The 17,591-nt window shown below is 44.8% G+C and overlaps 1 protein-coding gene across 6 annotated transcripts in view; it reads right to left on the reverse strand.

Moving 5' to 3' along the window:
- The window catches only part of clcn5b (chloride channel, voltage-sensitive 5b), a 149,408-nt gene that overhangs the window by 13,684 nt on the left and 118,133 nt on the right, over nt 1-17,591 (reverse strand). For all 6 annotated transcript variants that reach the window (XM_072505403.1, XM_072505404.1, XM_072505399.1 and 3 more), the window contains 4 exons: nt 17,412-17,511; nt 5,658-5,845; nt 4,263-4,385; nt 2,534-2,740 (listed from right to left, as the gene is read on the reverse strand). In XM_072505403.1, the coding sequence (XP_072361504.1) occupies nt 2,534-2,740; nt 4,263-4,385; nt 5,658-5,845; nt 17,412-17,511 (618 nt within the window). The remainder of the gene's footprint in view (nt 1-2,533; nt 2,741-4,262; nt 4,386-5,657; nt 5,846-17,411; nt 17,512-17,591) is intronic.

Here is a 17,591-nt window from a genome sequence, read left to right on the forward strand (position 1 = left end):
CATGGGCCATAGGATCGAAACGCACCTAATGAAGGCTTATGCGGTGCTTTATGGTCAATGTTCTGAGGCACAGCTAAATTCTGTAATTGTAATTGAGGTGGATGAGAGAGACTCCACATACAAAAGGGTTAAACGTTCAAGTTATGCATTTATTTTCATACATCCACATTCCGTAAGAATGGGCATGAAACCTATACCAAAGTTTCCAAATGTGCATTATATCTTGGTTAAATCTGGCTGCAATGACGAAAGATCAAGTATCAATCATGTGGTTCTAAACTCTTGTGTTTAGAACCTTGTTATTCCTTTGTTGTGTAAACTAACTTCCAAAAGAAGTTCCATAAAGTACAATATAATAGATCTGCTAGTAAAATTAAAGCTCAAAAGTTTAAGGGGGCATTGGCAGCATGGATATGATATTGGTTGCGAGGCAGAAAGTAGAGTAGCTGTTTTTCAAACTGAAGAAGATTATACAGCTTTGTGCTATCATCTGAGCATTTCAGAGGTGAAGATATTTCCCTTCCTCCCATTCACACATTGATGAGGTTTCACCTTCATTGTATTCCATGCAATTGAATGGAATATCGAGCAACAAGTCAGCACTTCCATCCACATTTCTCAAATTGACCCAGTTCCGAGTGGTATTTTTCTTAGACTAGCTACAGACATTGAAAAATTTGTTTAAAGTGAGGTTCAAAGGGGCCCTCAGGGAAATAGTAAGAAATGAAAAGCTTTGAAGAACAGATCAGTTAACTGCAATGCAGACACAAATTATCCCAGTGCCTTGTTCTTATGGAGATGGTAGCTGTATTGTGTAATATAAATTCCTACACCCCACATCTGGCTAAAATCTGGTCTAATTTCTCAATCATTGTCCCTCTGCTGTTCTCAAGAATAAGGATTATTTAAATTTTTGCCAATTTCAATCCGACATACATTTTTCGTTCCCGTGGAGCTCAATTATCATTCTTTTTACATGTTCATTTTTGCACTGTGAGCCACATTCATAACTCTTCCACAAAATGGGGCAATGGTGTTACGTAGCACTTACTCCATTGTTAGTATGCTCCCTTCCAATCCTTACCTCTCTTGCTGAACTTCTTTGTGCTACTTCTGTGTCTTGGAATATTTTGGAGTACATTTGTGCTCATTACAGTGAGTCCTATCAATACTGGCAAATTGACTGTCTATTTTTTTCAACAAGAAGCAGCAACATGTATCTCTTGGCCTAGTACAGCAAAAGCAATAAAATCCCTTTGACCAAAATCCCTTGTGGGCGGCTCGGTAGCACAGTGGTTAGTACTGCTGCGTCACAGCGCCAGGGGCCCGGGTTCAATTCCGGCCGTAGGTGACTGCCTGTGTGGAGTTAGCGCATTCTGCCCATGTCTGGGTTTCCTCTGGGTGCACCGGTTTCTTCCCACAGTCCAAAGATGTGCATGTTAGGTGGATTGGTCATAATAAATTGCCCCTTAGTATACAAAGGTTAGGTGGGATTACTGGGTTATGGGGATGGGGTAAGAGTGTGGTCCTAGGTAGGGTGTCTTTTTGAGGATCAGTACAGACTTGATGGGCAAAATGGTCTCCTTCTGCACTAGAGAGATTCCATGTCAAAATAAATTTCTCCATTATAACAATGTGCCTCAATTCTTTCCCTCCCAGCCTAACTTCAAAATAAGCAACACCACACCCCTTCCCTCCCATGGTAGAAATTCCCACAAATTTTCCTCGTGGCCTCGATAAAAATACCACTTTATTGCTCAATGTTTTCCAGTTCGATACTGGGGTAAAACCACATGGAATAGCTAAACTGGCCAAATTCAGCACAACTGTTAACACCTAATGTGCCAGAAGGTCCAGGGAAACGACTGTTTGCTTGATAGATTTGCAATATAAATTCGGAAACACGCCCGCATCCAATGCGCCACCAACACATCTGCCCACCCCCCCCCCCCACTAACTAATATTACACTAATAATTACTAATCATCAGGAGTTATTGCATTTACAGCCCATACCTTCGAACACAATTTTTGATGAAAGTAACACAAAATTGGCAGCTGGTCTTCACTCTTTTACTGCATTTGAGTCAGGAAATGCCACAAGTATGGACATAAGCTTGCATCTAGTCTGTTAACATGCCTTTATAATCTCTAGAATTTACTTTTCAAAAACTCACCTGACTTTCCTGTATTCTCCACCCTCAAAGTTCATCAGCTGATTCAAAACTCTGTTGTTCATATCCTACCCCTGCAGCACATCCTACTCAAGTACTACTGTTATTGTTGAATTGCATTAGCTCCCAATTCCCCAATTTAAATTTTTAATCTTCATATTTAAATCCTTTCAAAATGTTCTTCTCACTTAAATCTCCTTCAGCCCTACAGCTTCCCTTGAACTTTACTTTCCCCTGCAACCCATTTTTTCATAAGTTTCCCGTCTTTGCCAGATCATTAGCAGCTCTGCATTAAGCTGCCAAGGAGGAATGCTTCAACATTGGCGCAATAATTGCAAAGTACACAACAATATCCACTTACCTCTCTCCTTTTGGCTTCATTCTTTCTGTATTTTGCACACAGATGACAAACAATATTGCCGCAGCAGCAGGCCACATGTACTAGAGGGCCTTCTTTTCCCAGGCTGAGGCCTGAAGACACAGCCAAAACCAGAGTGACGGTCTTAATGATGAGGGTCCACTTTCCTAGATAGCCCCTAATGATAAAACCACTTAATATGGTTTTAATCTGAAAGTAAATGACAAAATAATTGTAAACAACATGACAGTACTCAAACTAAAAGCAGTATGTACTTTATGTTTGGCTGCATCCAAACTTACCCTAAACTTGCTATGGAGGTTAACTCCCATAACTGGCCTATATGGTTCTACCTTCAAAGCCAGGTCAGTTTAACTAACTGGCAAATTAACTTTTCTTTAACTGTGCATATGTGTGATTCATATTCATACATGTGGCAGGATTTTTGTTTACAACCTGAGAAACTGCACCTGCACCATTTTTGCATATGCATGTTTCCCAAAGTTGGCAAATTAGACCCTCAGCTATAGAATCATAGAATTTACAGCGCTGAATGAGGCCATTCGGCCCATCGGGTCTGCACCAGCCCTTGGAAAGAGCACCCTACCAAGTCCACACCTCCACCCTCCCCGTAACCCAGTACCCCACCCAACCTTTTTGAACACTAAGGGCAATTTAGCATAACCAATCCACCTAACCTGCACATCTTTGGACTGTGGGAGGAAACCGGACCTCCCGGAGGAAACCCATGCAGACACGGGGAGAATGTGCAGACTCCACACAGACAGTTACCCAAGCCGGGAATCGAACCTGGGATCCTGCAGCTGTGAAGCAACTGTGCTAACCACTATGCTACCGTGCTGCCCTATGGCAGGCATATCTGGCATATCATCTATACACTGACATTCTGTTTTTCTCTTGCAGAACAAGATGGAACACAATTGAAGGGAGTAGAGCAGGAGCCGGTGGGGGACAAGGTTGCTTGTATCCCCTAAGCCAATGGAGATGATTCACTGCATCGTGATGCAATGGGGCCTGGAGCATCTGACATCTTGAGGATGAGACGTGTTCCTGTCTAATTGCCCTTCTCAACTTTCAAAGCTCAAAGAGAGAGAGAGGATGCAACTGCACAGCACTGATGAAGAGGACCAATCATTTGATCTGACACTTGCAGCCACCAGCTCAGACAATGGCACAGAGTTGGGATCAGCATATGGCATAAGTGTGCTGTAAGCAGGCCAAAAGTAAAGGATGTTTCAGAGGGTGAGATGGCAGACACATGCCAGCTAGTGTACCCAGGATAGGTTTTGTTGCCTCATTTCAGAAATTTGTTTTATTTTCATGGTGATGCTGCATGCTATGTCAATGATGCCTGACATCTGGGAGTCAAGAGAATAAATTTCATAGGCTATTGGGGTAAGCATTATTGTGAATGCTCTTCTTGTACTAAAGTAATTTTTCCCAATTTTCAGTTATTATACGAGGTCAGGTCAAAAACACTTCCAAAATTCCCTGAAATTTGTTTGTAAAATCAATAAAAAAAATAACAAAAACTTAACACAAGAAACAGTTGCTAATTTAAATCCTGAGATCACTGTCTTTTGGTTAAAAGTGTGGAATCACTAGGGGGCGACAAACTACAGAATAATTCTAAATACGTTGATTAGTTGTAACCTTGCTCCAGTTGCGGAAGAAATCATATTTTCCCCAAAAGTAAACTTTTCAGGATTACCTCTGGAATTCCAGATCCACAGGCATACGGTGCAAAGACTCGCACCAAAGACACAGCCAAGAAAGCAAACGCCAGGGCCCAGCTAACGTATATAAAATAATTCAATATGTACGCACCAGCTCCCTAGAACAGTCAACACAACATAAATATTAGAATATATTTCACACGTGTGAGGGAGATAGGTCATCATTAAATAATAATCATTAAAGATTTACATTCAAACCTTAGTTAGGTTAGACATAAAACATGAGGGAAAATATATAATGGGCTGGATTCTCCACCACTCACCGTTGGTAGTATAGTTCCTGATGCAGTGGAGAATCCAGCGTTGGGGGAAAAACGGGACCCTTAGGATGCTCCCATCCCCCGCTGGCGGTAGCATAGAGGTTCACACCCAGTGTCAGCGGAAGGATGTAAATGGATCAAAATGACCCATCTGCATCATATTAACGGGCTGGGAAACGGATTCTCCACTCCTCTGTGATTCTCCGGCCCTCTGGGCCAGGATTCACGTGGGTGTAGATTGGTACAAGTATTTCCCAGAGTGGCCCAGAAGCAGTGGGACAAGGGGTTTTAAAAGGTAGGTGCCTCCCAAGTCCAGCACAAAATGCAGATTCAGTCCACCCCCACACCAGACCACCCCATAACGAGGAGCCCACCACCAACCCCCCCCCCCCCCCCCCAAACAGCCACCTCATGATTTTGAACATCTCTATCAAAATCCTCTTAGCCTTCTTCTCTCCAAGGAACACAGTCACAACCTCTCCAATCTCACTTCATAGCATGTTTTATTTAAAATAAAGAAAAGACTAGATTTGAGATAGAAATTAACCTTTAAATAATCTAACACTCAAAACTCCTTCACATCAAGCTCCAATTTAAGCACTCTACTTACTGCAGACCAAAACAGCACTCCAGAGCAGACAAAAGCAATGCTGAGGATGCCCTGTTTTAATGTTCCCTGACTCAAGCTTCTTCTAACGATGCTTCAGAATCATTACACTATTTGCAGAAGTGTAAGCTTAAGAAATATTTAATATCAGCACAGGGACAATTTGGTGGAACCCCAGGGAATATATGCCAATTTCTCTGTTTCTATTCATTTTCCACATCATAAACATTCCCTGTGGGTATAGAAACTACAGCTGAGCTTTCAGAACGTTGGCTCCAAAACCACCACTCTGCAGGAGGTATATCATCAAAACCAAAACATTTCTCAAAAGGCCTCGAAGGAATTCTATGGACATTGGTTAGGGAAGGTATTTTAATGAAAACTTTTGAGATTTCAAAAACAAATACAACATGTCCAAATTTATTGGGTAAGCGAAGCAACATTTGGGCATGTAGAAGATCAAGGATAGCCAAAAATCAAGAAAACAAAAGATAACTAATTACTTCTGACTGGTCGAGAAATAGTTCCGACCAAGACTTCCATTGTGGGCATTTATCTCGCTGTTCAAAAGTGGTTTCATCGGATGTCCAGCAACAATGTTCATGGTTGTACCAGAAGCCCACCAAACAGACTCCTTCCTTCAGATCTGTCATCCAGTGAGAAGCCATATCGATCAAACCAGCAATGGCACCTAGACAAAAGAATGTGTGCATGATTACTTAAATAGTCATCAAGGGGTTGTTGAAAACTTTAGCTATTGGCGTGATTTAATGGCCGCTAATTGCGCTTAAGCGAGAACGCAACGAGGCTGTTAAATCACGGGAGGCACCAAAATCGAGAACCGCGCCGGCACCGATCCGTTTGTGATCTAACTAGTCTACTCCCATTGGCAATAAATATCTGGATGCCGTTGTAGTGGCGAGAAACCAATAATCAACACTTAAGCCCAATATCCATACAATTAATAGGAGCGGCAATGATCCAAGCCTCCCAGCAAGTGGGAACCGATTAGTATACCTTTTTAAAAATGTGAAGCTGATGGAATGGCTGCTCAATGGATCCGAGGAGGAGAGTAGGCATCTTCACTCACAGGCAAAGAGGCCGGGGCACTGGGGCCGCTGACCCGGTGCTCAAAGGAGGGTGGGGGGCTACCAGGGGCCCAGCCTTGGTCCGGGTGAGGTGGTTGCGGGGGTGGGAGGGGAGATGATCGCCCATGGTCTCAGCACCCGCAGCCTGCCTGCCCCACCAACCACCCATAACTCCCACTGACCAGAGAGGCCTCTGGCCACGTGGCTGAAGGCTATTGTTAATACGGAATTGGCAATCGTAGTTAAGTGAGCACTTCACAGCTCCTAAGTGGATCCCCGTGGGTAGGTGCGCCATGTAGCATGTGGGAGTTATTGCTTAGCATCCCATTCAGACCCTGATGCCTGGACACTGTACCTGAACATTGCGGGAGGCAACACCAGGGATGCAGTAGCTAACATCCGAACATCCAGGGGCTTGGCTCCAGCACCAGGGTCATTTTTGTGGGTGGGTGGGTGCATGCATCGGACGGGACCAGCGCCCGGTCCAGATAAAGTTACGTACGAATGTCTGGGATCCAGTGACCAAGGCCCACTGCTGTGGCCAGGGTGTGTGTAAGCAGGGCGTGTCGGATGGCAAGGGATGTGATGAGGTGGGGTGTAATGGGGGGGGGACTGGAAGGTCCTGGGGTGGAAGACAACACTGGTTTTCAGTCTCACACCCTCTCCAATATTTTACAGATACTAAATGATATGGACAATATCTTGGACCTCATGAAAGCTGCCCTCATGGTGCTACTGGCAGGCCAGGTGGCCAGACAACGGAGAAGGCTGCGGCCCAAGGTGTTCCTCGAGCTGTCAGCCGCTGACACTTCCTCCCTGGCGGCATTGGCTGCCCGGTGGCGGACTCTCAGAGACCCACGGGGAACAGGGTGTCCTGTCTGGCCTCGACCACCTTCAATAATCTACCCATGTCGGCATCCACGAATCATGAGACATGGCTGTGAGGTGTGTGGGGTTGGCTGTGCAGGAATGGTTAAAGTGCTGCTCTCCATTGTTAGCAGGGGGCTGTGGAGTGCGGTCCTGACGAATCAGCTGGCGGGACCATCATTTGGGCCTACTTAAGTGGACCAATTAACGTTTTATAAGGAGTGATGGCCTCGCTGGTCCGAGTGTCGGGAAGCTCGCGGCAGTTCCCGCTTGCTACCACACTTCGAAACGTTTTGGTTAAATTGCGCCCTAAATCCTTTTACCTTCTCCCATACATTAATTTGACTTTGCAGGCTTCAAAGAATTTTGGAAGACAAGTATATTTGATTGGATAAGCCATATTGAAATAAAAAGGGCAAGATTAAAAGCAACAGAAACAAGTCGGCAATTGGAAATATTTATTTTGATGTTAAGAATGCCTTTTATTTTATACTTCCTTATTATACAATTTGATTTAAGTAGAGAAGGGGGGCATGCGGTATGGAGATACACTGGTCATGAAAAGACAAATAAATAAAGCCTAATCACTGGTTTTGTACAATATAAAAATAAGGAGGTGATGTTCTGTTCGACCTCAGTTGGAGTATTCTCTGCAATTTTGGTAACCTCATTTGCGACCTCCCGGTCCTCTGACATAATTTTCTTATTGTTTCTCTATTCCTTCTGCAGAATCCCCAGGGGCCTCGGAGGTTAATCACTTCACAATTTTCAAAATTCGAGGGAACATAACCCTAATTTCAGAAATCCTTCCGCGTAATTTAGCTCTTGGGAGTCCGGGTATTGATCTGGTAAATCTACACTTCACACCCTTCAAAGTTCTAAGTACCTTTCCTGTGGTGTGGTGCCCTAAACTGCAGTCTAACCAGGGCTTTGTTCAGCTATTACATGACTTCTGACCCCTTGTATTCTAGCCCTCTAGATATAAAGGTCAGCATTCCATTAATCTATTTGATTATTTTTGGTACCTGCCTCTGACATTTTAATGATCTACGTCCATGAACCCCTACAGAATGTAAGGATTTTTCCTGTTGATTCCCTTATTTCCCCTTTCTTTATTTTATGCCATTTCGATCTCTGATGCTTAATGGACACGTCTTTAAGTCAAACAGCAGAGAGAATGAGGAATTCAAAAAGTTGCAACATAGTATAGAAGTCAGACTTTGTGGCACCCAAGAGATGGGGTGGGACACAGTTTGATTGGCTGACTGGTGGCCAATCAATTGGCCAAAAGGTTATATTCTTCCTGGTAACAGGTGATGATTGGGTCCTACCCGAGTGGAATCCAGAGACCTAAGGAAAGCAGAGTTGGGTCCTGGACGCTCAAAGAAGGAGGAGCTGGGAATGCCTGCTCTCCCTCTCTTATTTCTCTCTCTCCAGAAATATTGTGAGCTGCTGTATTTCGGAACCTACAGAGAACCTGATGAATGAATCTATAGTGAAAACCATTACGGACTGGAAACAGAAACCTCAACTTGAAAGCCTAATTTGAAGGAAGGTGTGCTTAAAGACAACCATCTGAAACAAAAACTCTTTTATCCTTTTATTTATTATTTTCAACCCTCTCTTCCCCGTGTTTGTTTGTCATGAGTGTGTGTGTATGAGAGAGAGATTGGGGGCAAGTTAAGTCATATTAAATTAATGCAACACGGTTTATTCAATAAATTAAAGATACCTTTAATCACAAAGAAAGTGTTTTGAAATATGTCAGATTCATTGCCTTCGGCATTCATGAAAGAGTTAATTCAATTCTTTCTGAGTCAGTTTGGCTATGGTATCATCATAACAATCCCACTCTGGATCAGATCTAGTGCTAGCAGTTTCAAAATCATCCCTCCATAACAAATCATCTTCCTCTCTATCGATTATTCAAAAAATGCAGAATACCCAATTAAATCTGAAGTCTGTGAGCTAATAGCATGCCACAATAGGATGCTGAAACCACACAAACCATTAAGCAGAGCAATGCACATATTCCCATTCTTTGTGAAGGTTTTCTCACTGTCAACCATCTCCTATTCCATTCAGCGTGAACATGATCCTTGAATGACTTGTTGAGGCACACATTCAAAGGTTGAACTGCAGATGTTAGGCTTCCTGGTGTAACTGAAACATGGGTGCTATTTCTGGTAGAAGCCTCTTGATCGCATCGGTTTTATGGGAAGTGAACATTTCCCACACTAATAAGCTGCATTCTTCATAATGCGTCTATAAGCACTCAAGTGAATCAAATCAAACCCTGACACTAGCCAACATTTCAAAGCAATGGCTAGTTGGTGTAGCCACTTTTTGGATGTCTAGTGTTGCACTGGGACGCCTATTCCGTACATGATCCATAACATCATTCCATCCTAATTTATCCAATCGTTATCCTGGACATGCATAACTCCCGCAGGGAACCTGATTTTTGGTATGGTTTTATGTTTGAAAACTATCGTAGGCTTTCCATTGGCCAGGCAGTTTAGTATCATCGTGAATCTGGTCTTCTCCTATCCTGTGGTTTTCACAAGGACTGTTTTCAAACCTTTCTACTCCACAGTTCAGTTGCTGAGAATTTCAAAACTCATGGGCGTTTCCTCCATGTTGCTCCTATCTGATGGGGAATCACTGGAAATTAGTCATTTTTGCATCAAGATCTTTCAGTAATTTCTTATCTTTTTCTTTTTTTAAATAAATTTTGTGTACCCAATTATTTTTTTTCCAAATAAGGGGCAATTTAGCGTGGCCAATTCACCTAACCTGCACATCTTTGGGTTGTGGGGGCGAAACCCACGCAAAAACGGGGAGAATATGCAAACTCCACCCGGACAGCCGGGATCGAACCTGGGACCCTCAGCGTGTGAGGCAGCAGTGCTAACCACTGTGCCACCATGCTGCCTAGCTTTCAGTAATTTCTGAGTGTTCTTGGTCTTCTGCTGCAACACTAGACATCCATGCGCGGGTTGGTGCGGCGGACGCTGGAGCGGCCAGAATAGGTCGTGCCCGGGCCCTGTTCGCGCCGTTGTGAAACGCGACGGCATTCACGACGGCGCGAACACTTGGCCTCCAAATTGGAGAATCCCCCCCCCTAGTCTATGAATCTCTTTGCAATTAACTCACTGACGATATCAGTAACAAATTTATTATCCTTGGTAATAAAACTTGAGGGTGTTCAGTGAAGCAATGATAGTAATTTGTGAGGTAGTAAATCCTCACATTGCATATATATATATATACACATATATACACACATACATGCTCATCACTATTTCTGAAAATTTTGAAACGGAGCAAAGACCTTTAAAATGGTTGAAATTTTGTCTGTGGCCGCTGAACAACAGGAGCCATTTGGCAGTTTTACAAAAACTCGCACCTCATTATCTCTGAGGAGCCAACAGTGACCCCCTGTGAATTGGACAGCCCAACTTCAAAGAGAGCTATACAAAGGCCATCTGCATTTAATAATCCAGCCTTGCCAGAAGGAGATAGATTGCCTGCTAAGACAAAGGCCCTGCAACCTTCCTTTCAATTCCTAATGGTTAAGACACTTTGGAATCCAGATGTTAGAGACACATTCGTTGTCAAATACGGTGGAAAGGAGGGAGTCATGGGACATGAGCCTCTGGCTGTGGAATAAGTAATATTGCCTTGCTGAACTGCATAGTTCAGTCTGTTTACCATCTGACCAAAGGGTCACACCAAAGGAGCTCTGGCCTAGTTTGATCACCTGGCCCCATTTACCCTGCTTCTGCCTGAAGTTCCATATTGGTGCCCACAAGACTGATTCATCTCTGCATGCTTATCTCATCATCTGAAATCTACACCACCGGAAAAGTGAATTCTGCAACATCGGTTTTCAGCCTACTGACCTCCATGATGGGATACCTCATTGGACTTTGATTCTGGACTGTGGAACACACATGAACAAATGTTTATTTGCTCTGTGATCTCTGTACTGTAAATGATTCTTTTCTCTATCCCTTTCTTTACTATCTGAATACAAAGGTGATGTTGCAAACCCTTTTTGCGTTTTGAATGTGTACAAATAAACAAACCCTTTTGAGTTTACCCCATCTCAAATTTGCTGTGGGATTATTAATAGAAAATTGTATTTCACCAAAATGGAAGGTTGGGAAATATGCCACCGCTTATAAAGATTATAGGAACAAATCCAAACAACCTGCTTATAGACAGATGGTGAGAGGAGAAATTACTGCTGTTTGAATTAACCCCGTATCTGTCAATAAAGGAATTGGAATCTCAAATTGGGGTCGCCCATTTGAATTTGCCCAGACTCCAGAAAGACACAAGCCAAATCTGATATAAAAGAGCCAATTAGGAAATGGCAACTTTTTGTGCCCAAATGTGAGTCAAGCAAGGCGAGCTGAACGGTGAAACATTTACATCCCTTATCACAGAGCAACTGAAGGTACAATTAAAGTTACCCAGTAAAGTGAAGAGAAGTGAACTGACCAGTTGTTGGTAGAACATTTGGATCTCAGATATCCGATAGAACAGATAGATACAGAGCTCAACCATGACTTTGAATCCCCTCCCCAGCCAAATTTGAGCTGGAAAACCTCAAATTGCAGCTACAATTTCAGGAGAGGGAACAGGAGAGAGAAAGGGAAAGAGAAGAATTCCAGGTCCGAAAATTGGAAATGGAACCAGCAACACAATTGGAGAACCAGATAGCCCGAAGCTGCAAGTGGAAATCTCTCTCTACCAGATAGCACCCCCTATCTTCCTAACTCAGAACTATTCCAAGGCCCTCAAGTATGCCAGATTAATATTTTGCCACTTTTGAGAAAGCAGCTGAACAGCTGAAATGGCCATCAGATATCTGCACCTTTTAAAATCTAGGGCATCTGTCAGAGAGATCTCAAGAGTTCTAACTTCATGCTGACTCCTGATGTGACTATGAATTATGAACAGACCAAGGCTGCCACCCTAAGTGCCTACGAATTAGGTCTGGAGGCATATCGCCAATAATTCTGGAACACTCACAAGAAACCCACACAAAACCTACCTAGAGTTCGGATGGCTGAAGCAAATTGTGTGTGATAAATGGGTAAGGTCCCTAAAGATCCCACATGCCTCTGAGAGATTGAGGGAGTTGATATTGTTTCAGAAATTTAAAAACTGCTTACACTCCATTCTGAGGACGTACTTGGAGGAGCAGAGAATCCTCACAGCCCAGGATTCAGCCATCATAACAGAAAGCTTCGATCTTCCCCCTTGACCTGGAAAGTCAGGCTGACCTTTTCTTTTTTTTTTAAACAAACAATTTTATTGAGGTATTTTTTTACCATTGTAAAGTTACCACTAACAGAAATGTGCAAACATCAATATAAAACGATCAATATAAAACCACTACTTCAATCAAACCATACTGCACATGCCCGCTCCTCTCCCCTAGACACTACCCGCCTCTTTATCCCTCCTACTCTACCCTAATCCCCCCCCTCCCCCCCCCCCGCTGACGTTCACTCTCCCGCGAAGAAGTCGATGAATGGTTGCCACCTTCGGGCGAACCCCAGTACAGATCCCCTCAAGGCGAACTTAATTTTTTCCATACCCAGAAAACTTGACATGCCCGAAAGCCATAGTTCGGTCTTCGGGGGTTTTGAGTCCCTCCATGCCAGCAGTGTCTGCCGCCGGGCTATTAGGGAAGCAAAGGCCAGAAAATCAGCCTCTTTCTCCCCCTGGACTCCCGGGTCTTCCGAAACCGCGAAAATTGCCACCTCTGGACTCATCACCACCCTTGTTTTCAGCACCCGGGACATGACCCCTGCAAATCCCTCCCAGTACCCCTAAGCGTAGGACATGCCCAAAACATGTGAACATGGTTCGCTCGTCCTCCCGCGCATCTAGCGCACTTGTCCTCTACCCCAAAGAATTTGCTCATCCGAGCTACCATCATGTGGGCCCGGTGAACGACCTTAAATTGAATCAGGCCGAGCCTGGCACATGTTTCGGTTGAATTTACCCTACTCAGAGCTTCCGCCCACAGCCCGTCCTCCATCTCCCCGCTGAGCTCCTCCTCCCATTTGAGTTTCAGTTCCTCCGTCTGGGACTCTTTCCCCTTCATGAGCACCTTGTAGATATCCGAGACTCTACCGTCTCCCCCTTCTCCTCTAGAGACTATTCTGTCCTGTATCCCTATTGGCGGGAGGCGTGGGAAGGATGGAACCTGTCTGCGTACAAAGTCTCGCATCTGTAAGTACCTAAAGTCATTTCCCCTTACCAGCCCAAATTTCTCCTCCAAGCCCCTCAAACTCGCAAAGCTCCCCTCCAGGAACATATCGCCCACCCTCCCCAGCCCCGCCCGCTGCCATGTTCAAAACCCTCCATCCATGTTCCCGGGGGCGAATCGATGGTTATCACACACTGGAGCCCAAACAGACGCACCCACCCCACCCACCTGCCTCCTCCACTGGCCCCATATCCGCAGGGCCGCCCCCACTACCAGGCTGGTGGAGTACCTGGCCGGCGACAGCAGTAGGGGAGCCGTGACCAGGGCTGCCAAACTGGTGCCCCTGCACGAAGCTGCCTCCACTCACTCCCAGATAGACCCCGTACCCACCATCCACTTCCTTATCATGGCTATGTTAGCCGCCCAGTAGTAGTTGATCAGACTCGGCAATGCCAGTCCCCCCTCTCCTTTCAAGCATCGCCTTCTTCACCCGCGGGGGGGATTTTCCCGCCCAGACAAAGCTCATGATGATTTTCAAGATTAAAAAATCAATCCTAGAATATACTTTATGAACAAGTGAATAAAACGAGTAGCCCCTTCCCGTCGGCTGTCTGGCTCTCCATGGGTCCACAGCCCCCATTTGCTCCATGAATCCTTTCAGCTCCCTTGCCATTGCTGGGAGTCTGCCCGTTCTGGGACATGACCGGTCCAGCCCCGGGTCAAGGACCGTATTAAAGTCACCCCCCATTACGCGAGTCTAGGTCCGGGATCTTCCCCAGCACTCTTTTGATAAAGTCAAAGTCGTCCCAGTTCGCATACATGTTCACCAGCACCACTCTTCTCCCCTCCAGCTTGCCCCTTACCATAAGGAATCTGCCCCTGCCGTCTACAACTACGCCCTCCGCCTCAAATTGAACCCACTTATTGATCATAATTGTTACCCCCCTGGACTTAGAATCCAAGTCCGAGTGGAAGACCTGGCTGATCCAGCCCTTCCTTAGCCTAGTCTGGTCAGACACTTTCAGATGAGTCTCCTGCAACATAATTACATCCGCCTTTAGAGCCTGCAAATGCGTGAACACACGTGCCCTTTTAACTGGCCTATTTAATCTCCTGACATTCCAGGTGATCAGCCTGGTTGGGGGGCCATAAACTTTCTTGGGCCTGCCCCCGGCCCATGCACCGTGCCATTCCTGGCTCGCCTCTTGGCTGCCTCCACCCCCAACCTCCTTTCCATTACCTACTTCAGATCCCTTCCCCCAGCAACATCCCCCGATAACCCCACCCCTGCCCAGGCTGACCTTTTCTAAGCCATTCCCATGAACATTAGACAGATACGCAGATAGGAAAACCCAAAGTAGGGTGCAAGTTGTCCTCTTGCAACCCAAAAGGGGGACACCCGGAGGTCTCGGTGTTCTGATTGTAATAAAGTAGGGCATTCCAGGCTTGAGCAAAGAGGCATGCAGGTCTAATCGGGTTCCATGCGAGTCGTCTCCCAAAGGACGTCCTAATGGGTAAGATGGCAGAGTAGGCAGAGATTCTTGCTACAGAAAAGTACTCTCTGGAGGGCTCAATATATGTCTAAGCTGGACAAACTTCCAGATAATTTCTGGAGTTTTTCCTTTCAGGAACAGTGCCCCCAAACCTATCCCAAAATTTGAACAAGTCTATTATGCTGCTCTTGGACACAGGGGCCACTCAGTCCAAAATATTGGAGGGAAACCTACACCTTCACAACTGTCCCCCCACCCCCCACGCCCAAACAACCATCACTACCACTCTCTCCACGTCCTCCCTGAAGACCAAAACCCTGATCAGTGAAGTGGGAGGAGGATCTGTGTTTGCATCCTTCCATAGGGTCCACCTAGAGTGTGACCTTGTTTCAGGCCCTGTCATGATCGGAATTGTCCATGAACTAACAGCAGCAGGTGCCGATTTTCTCCTCGGAAACAATTTGGCTGGCAGAAAAGACTTAGCCAGAAATAGAAAAGAGGCCAACATCAGCCAGCAGACAGCTGCAGGAGTTCAGAAGGCTAGGGAATCTGTAGAGGCTCAGAAATGTGAAATAAAGCCCGTAGCCATTGAGCATGAGCTGCTTGAATGTAACAAGGCCAAAGTCAGGCCAATAAAGTTAAAGGAGGTCCAGAAAGGGCTAATAGAATTTACACCAGACTCATAGAATATCCCAGAATTAAACAGGGACCAGAGAAAACCCAGAGCCAGGAAGAGATAGTGAGGGGTCAAACGGCCTACTCCTAGTTCCTAAGGAGTCAAAGCTGGAGAACAGAGTTTTTGGCATGGACCGGAAGATTTAATTGGAAGAAATTTCTATACATCCAGTACTGGATGTCAGACAAGCAATTTAGAGATCCTGGAAGGGCCAAGAAAGGTGGTGGTGATGTACAGACTGGTTGGTCCGTGTACACGTGGAAACTGACCGTGTGTTTTCAGATGACATTGCCAAGGAGCAGGATGGAGATGAGAAAGTGGAGGGGACCAAGGATAGGTCCTTGGGGTACACCAGGGGTAACAGCGAGGAGCACGAAGCCATTGCAAGTGACTACAATTACATAGGATTACAAAGGCTGTTCAGCACAGAAACAGGGCATTCAGCTCAAATAGTCCATGCCAATATTTATGCTCTATTTGAGCCTCCTCCCATCTTTTCTCATCTAAATCTACCATCATAAGCATCTATTCCTTCTTCGCTCATATGCTTGTCTAATTTTCCCCTGAAATATATCTAACTTCACTTCCGCCATTCCCTTTGGCAGCGAGTTCCACATCCTTACCATGCTTAAGGTGAAAATGTTTCTTCTGAATTCCCTATTAAATTTCTTGGTGACTATCTTATGTTGATGGTCTCCAGTATTTCTCTTTCCCATAAGAAGAAGTAGTGCCCAGTATCCACTCTATCAAAACTTTTCATTATTTTAATGTATTTTATTAGGTCACTCCTCAGCCTTTTTGCAAAAGGGAAGAGACCCAGCCCGCCAAACCTTTCCTGATATGTATACCCATGCATTTCTGATATCATCCTCGTAAATCTTCTCTGCACCCTCTCCTGTGCTTCCAAATCCTTTTTTATAATATGGTGAGCAGAGCCACAAGCAGTATTCTAACCAAGGTTCATTGAGACTTTGCATAACTTGCCGACTTTTCAATGTTATTAATCTAGAAATAAAACCTCGTGCTTGGTTTGTTTCTGTCCAGAAATAAACAACAACCATGTCCACATGTTCTAGGTGTGTCCAAAGCTTGGGAGATTCTGGCAGGGGTTTGCTGACATTATACTGGAGGTTCTGAAAGTGAAGGTGGTCCCGAGTCCAGAGGTGGCGATTTTTTGGGGCGAGAGAGGCCGACATCTTGGCCTTTGCCTCCCTGGTAGCCCGGAGATGAATCTTACTAGAATGGAGGGACTCGGGAGCCCCCCGAAGTCGGGGCATGAGTAAGTGACCTGGCAGGGTTTCTCAGGTTAGAGAAAGTAAAGTTCACGTTGAGGGGCTCGGTGGAAGGGCACGGCCTGGAGGTGGCAGCCGTTTATCGACTTGAGTTGGGCAAGGAGGGGGCAGGTTGGTGGGAATTGTTTTTTTTGTTGTGCCGTTTATGTACAGCCATGTTGACTGGTTTGGGGTTGTGTTTCTGTCCATTGTGTTAAAATTTAAAATATAAATGCCTCAATAAAATATTCCCCCCCCCAAAAAAAAAACAACAAGCTAGAAGCACAAGCCTCAGTTGGGAAGAGTTAGAGATTATCAGTATGAAGGAAGTGAATTGTACACGGATGAAATTACATGATCTCCGAAATGCTCAGAGATTGATAACTGCTGGTCTTCACATTACCTCAACCACCTCTCATCATGAGAAGTAAACTCGTCAGTTAACTCGCAAAGACACAAATTAAAGAAGCTAATTCCAGTTTATAATTATTTGAAATTAATTACTCAGCCTGGTCTTCTAATCTGACATATCTATTCCATTCCCCTTCTTTAAAATATATAAGACTTTTGTCCCACAAAGGCACATTGATGCAGTTACTTAACAAAAGACAATCGTGTCTTTCTTCATACCTGCCATGAGCCCAACCAGTAGCATCACCAGCCACCCAGAGAAGGCATCACTCAAACCTTTAATGAGTGCCCACAACGATTCTTTACTTTTGCTTGTGATCTGGAAAAAGAAGCAGCAAAATTAAATAGCAATATTTTCCTAAAGTTTCCCATTTGAACAAATAATGTCACTGCATGCCA

The sequence above is a fragment of the Scyliorhinus torazame genome, chromosome 5, assembly GCF_047496885.1.
Source record: "Scyliorhinus torazame isolate Kashiwa2021f chromosome 5, sScyTor2.1, whole genome shotgun sequence".
Lineage (NCBI taxonomy): Eukaryota > Metazoa > Chordata > Chondrichthyes > Carcharhiniformes > Scyliorhinidae > Scyliorhinus > Scyliorhinus torazame.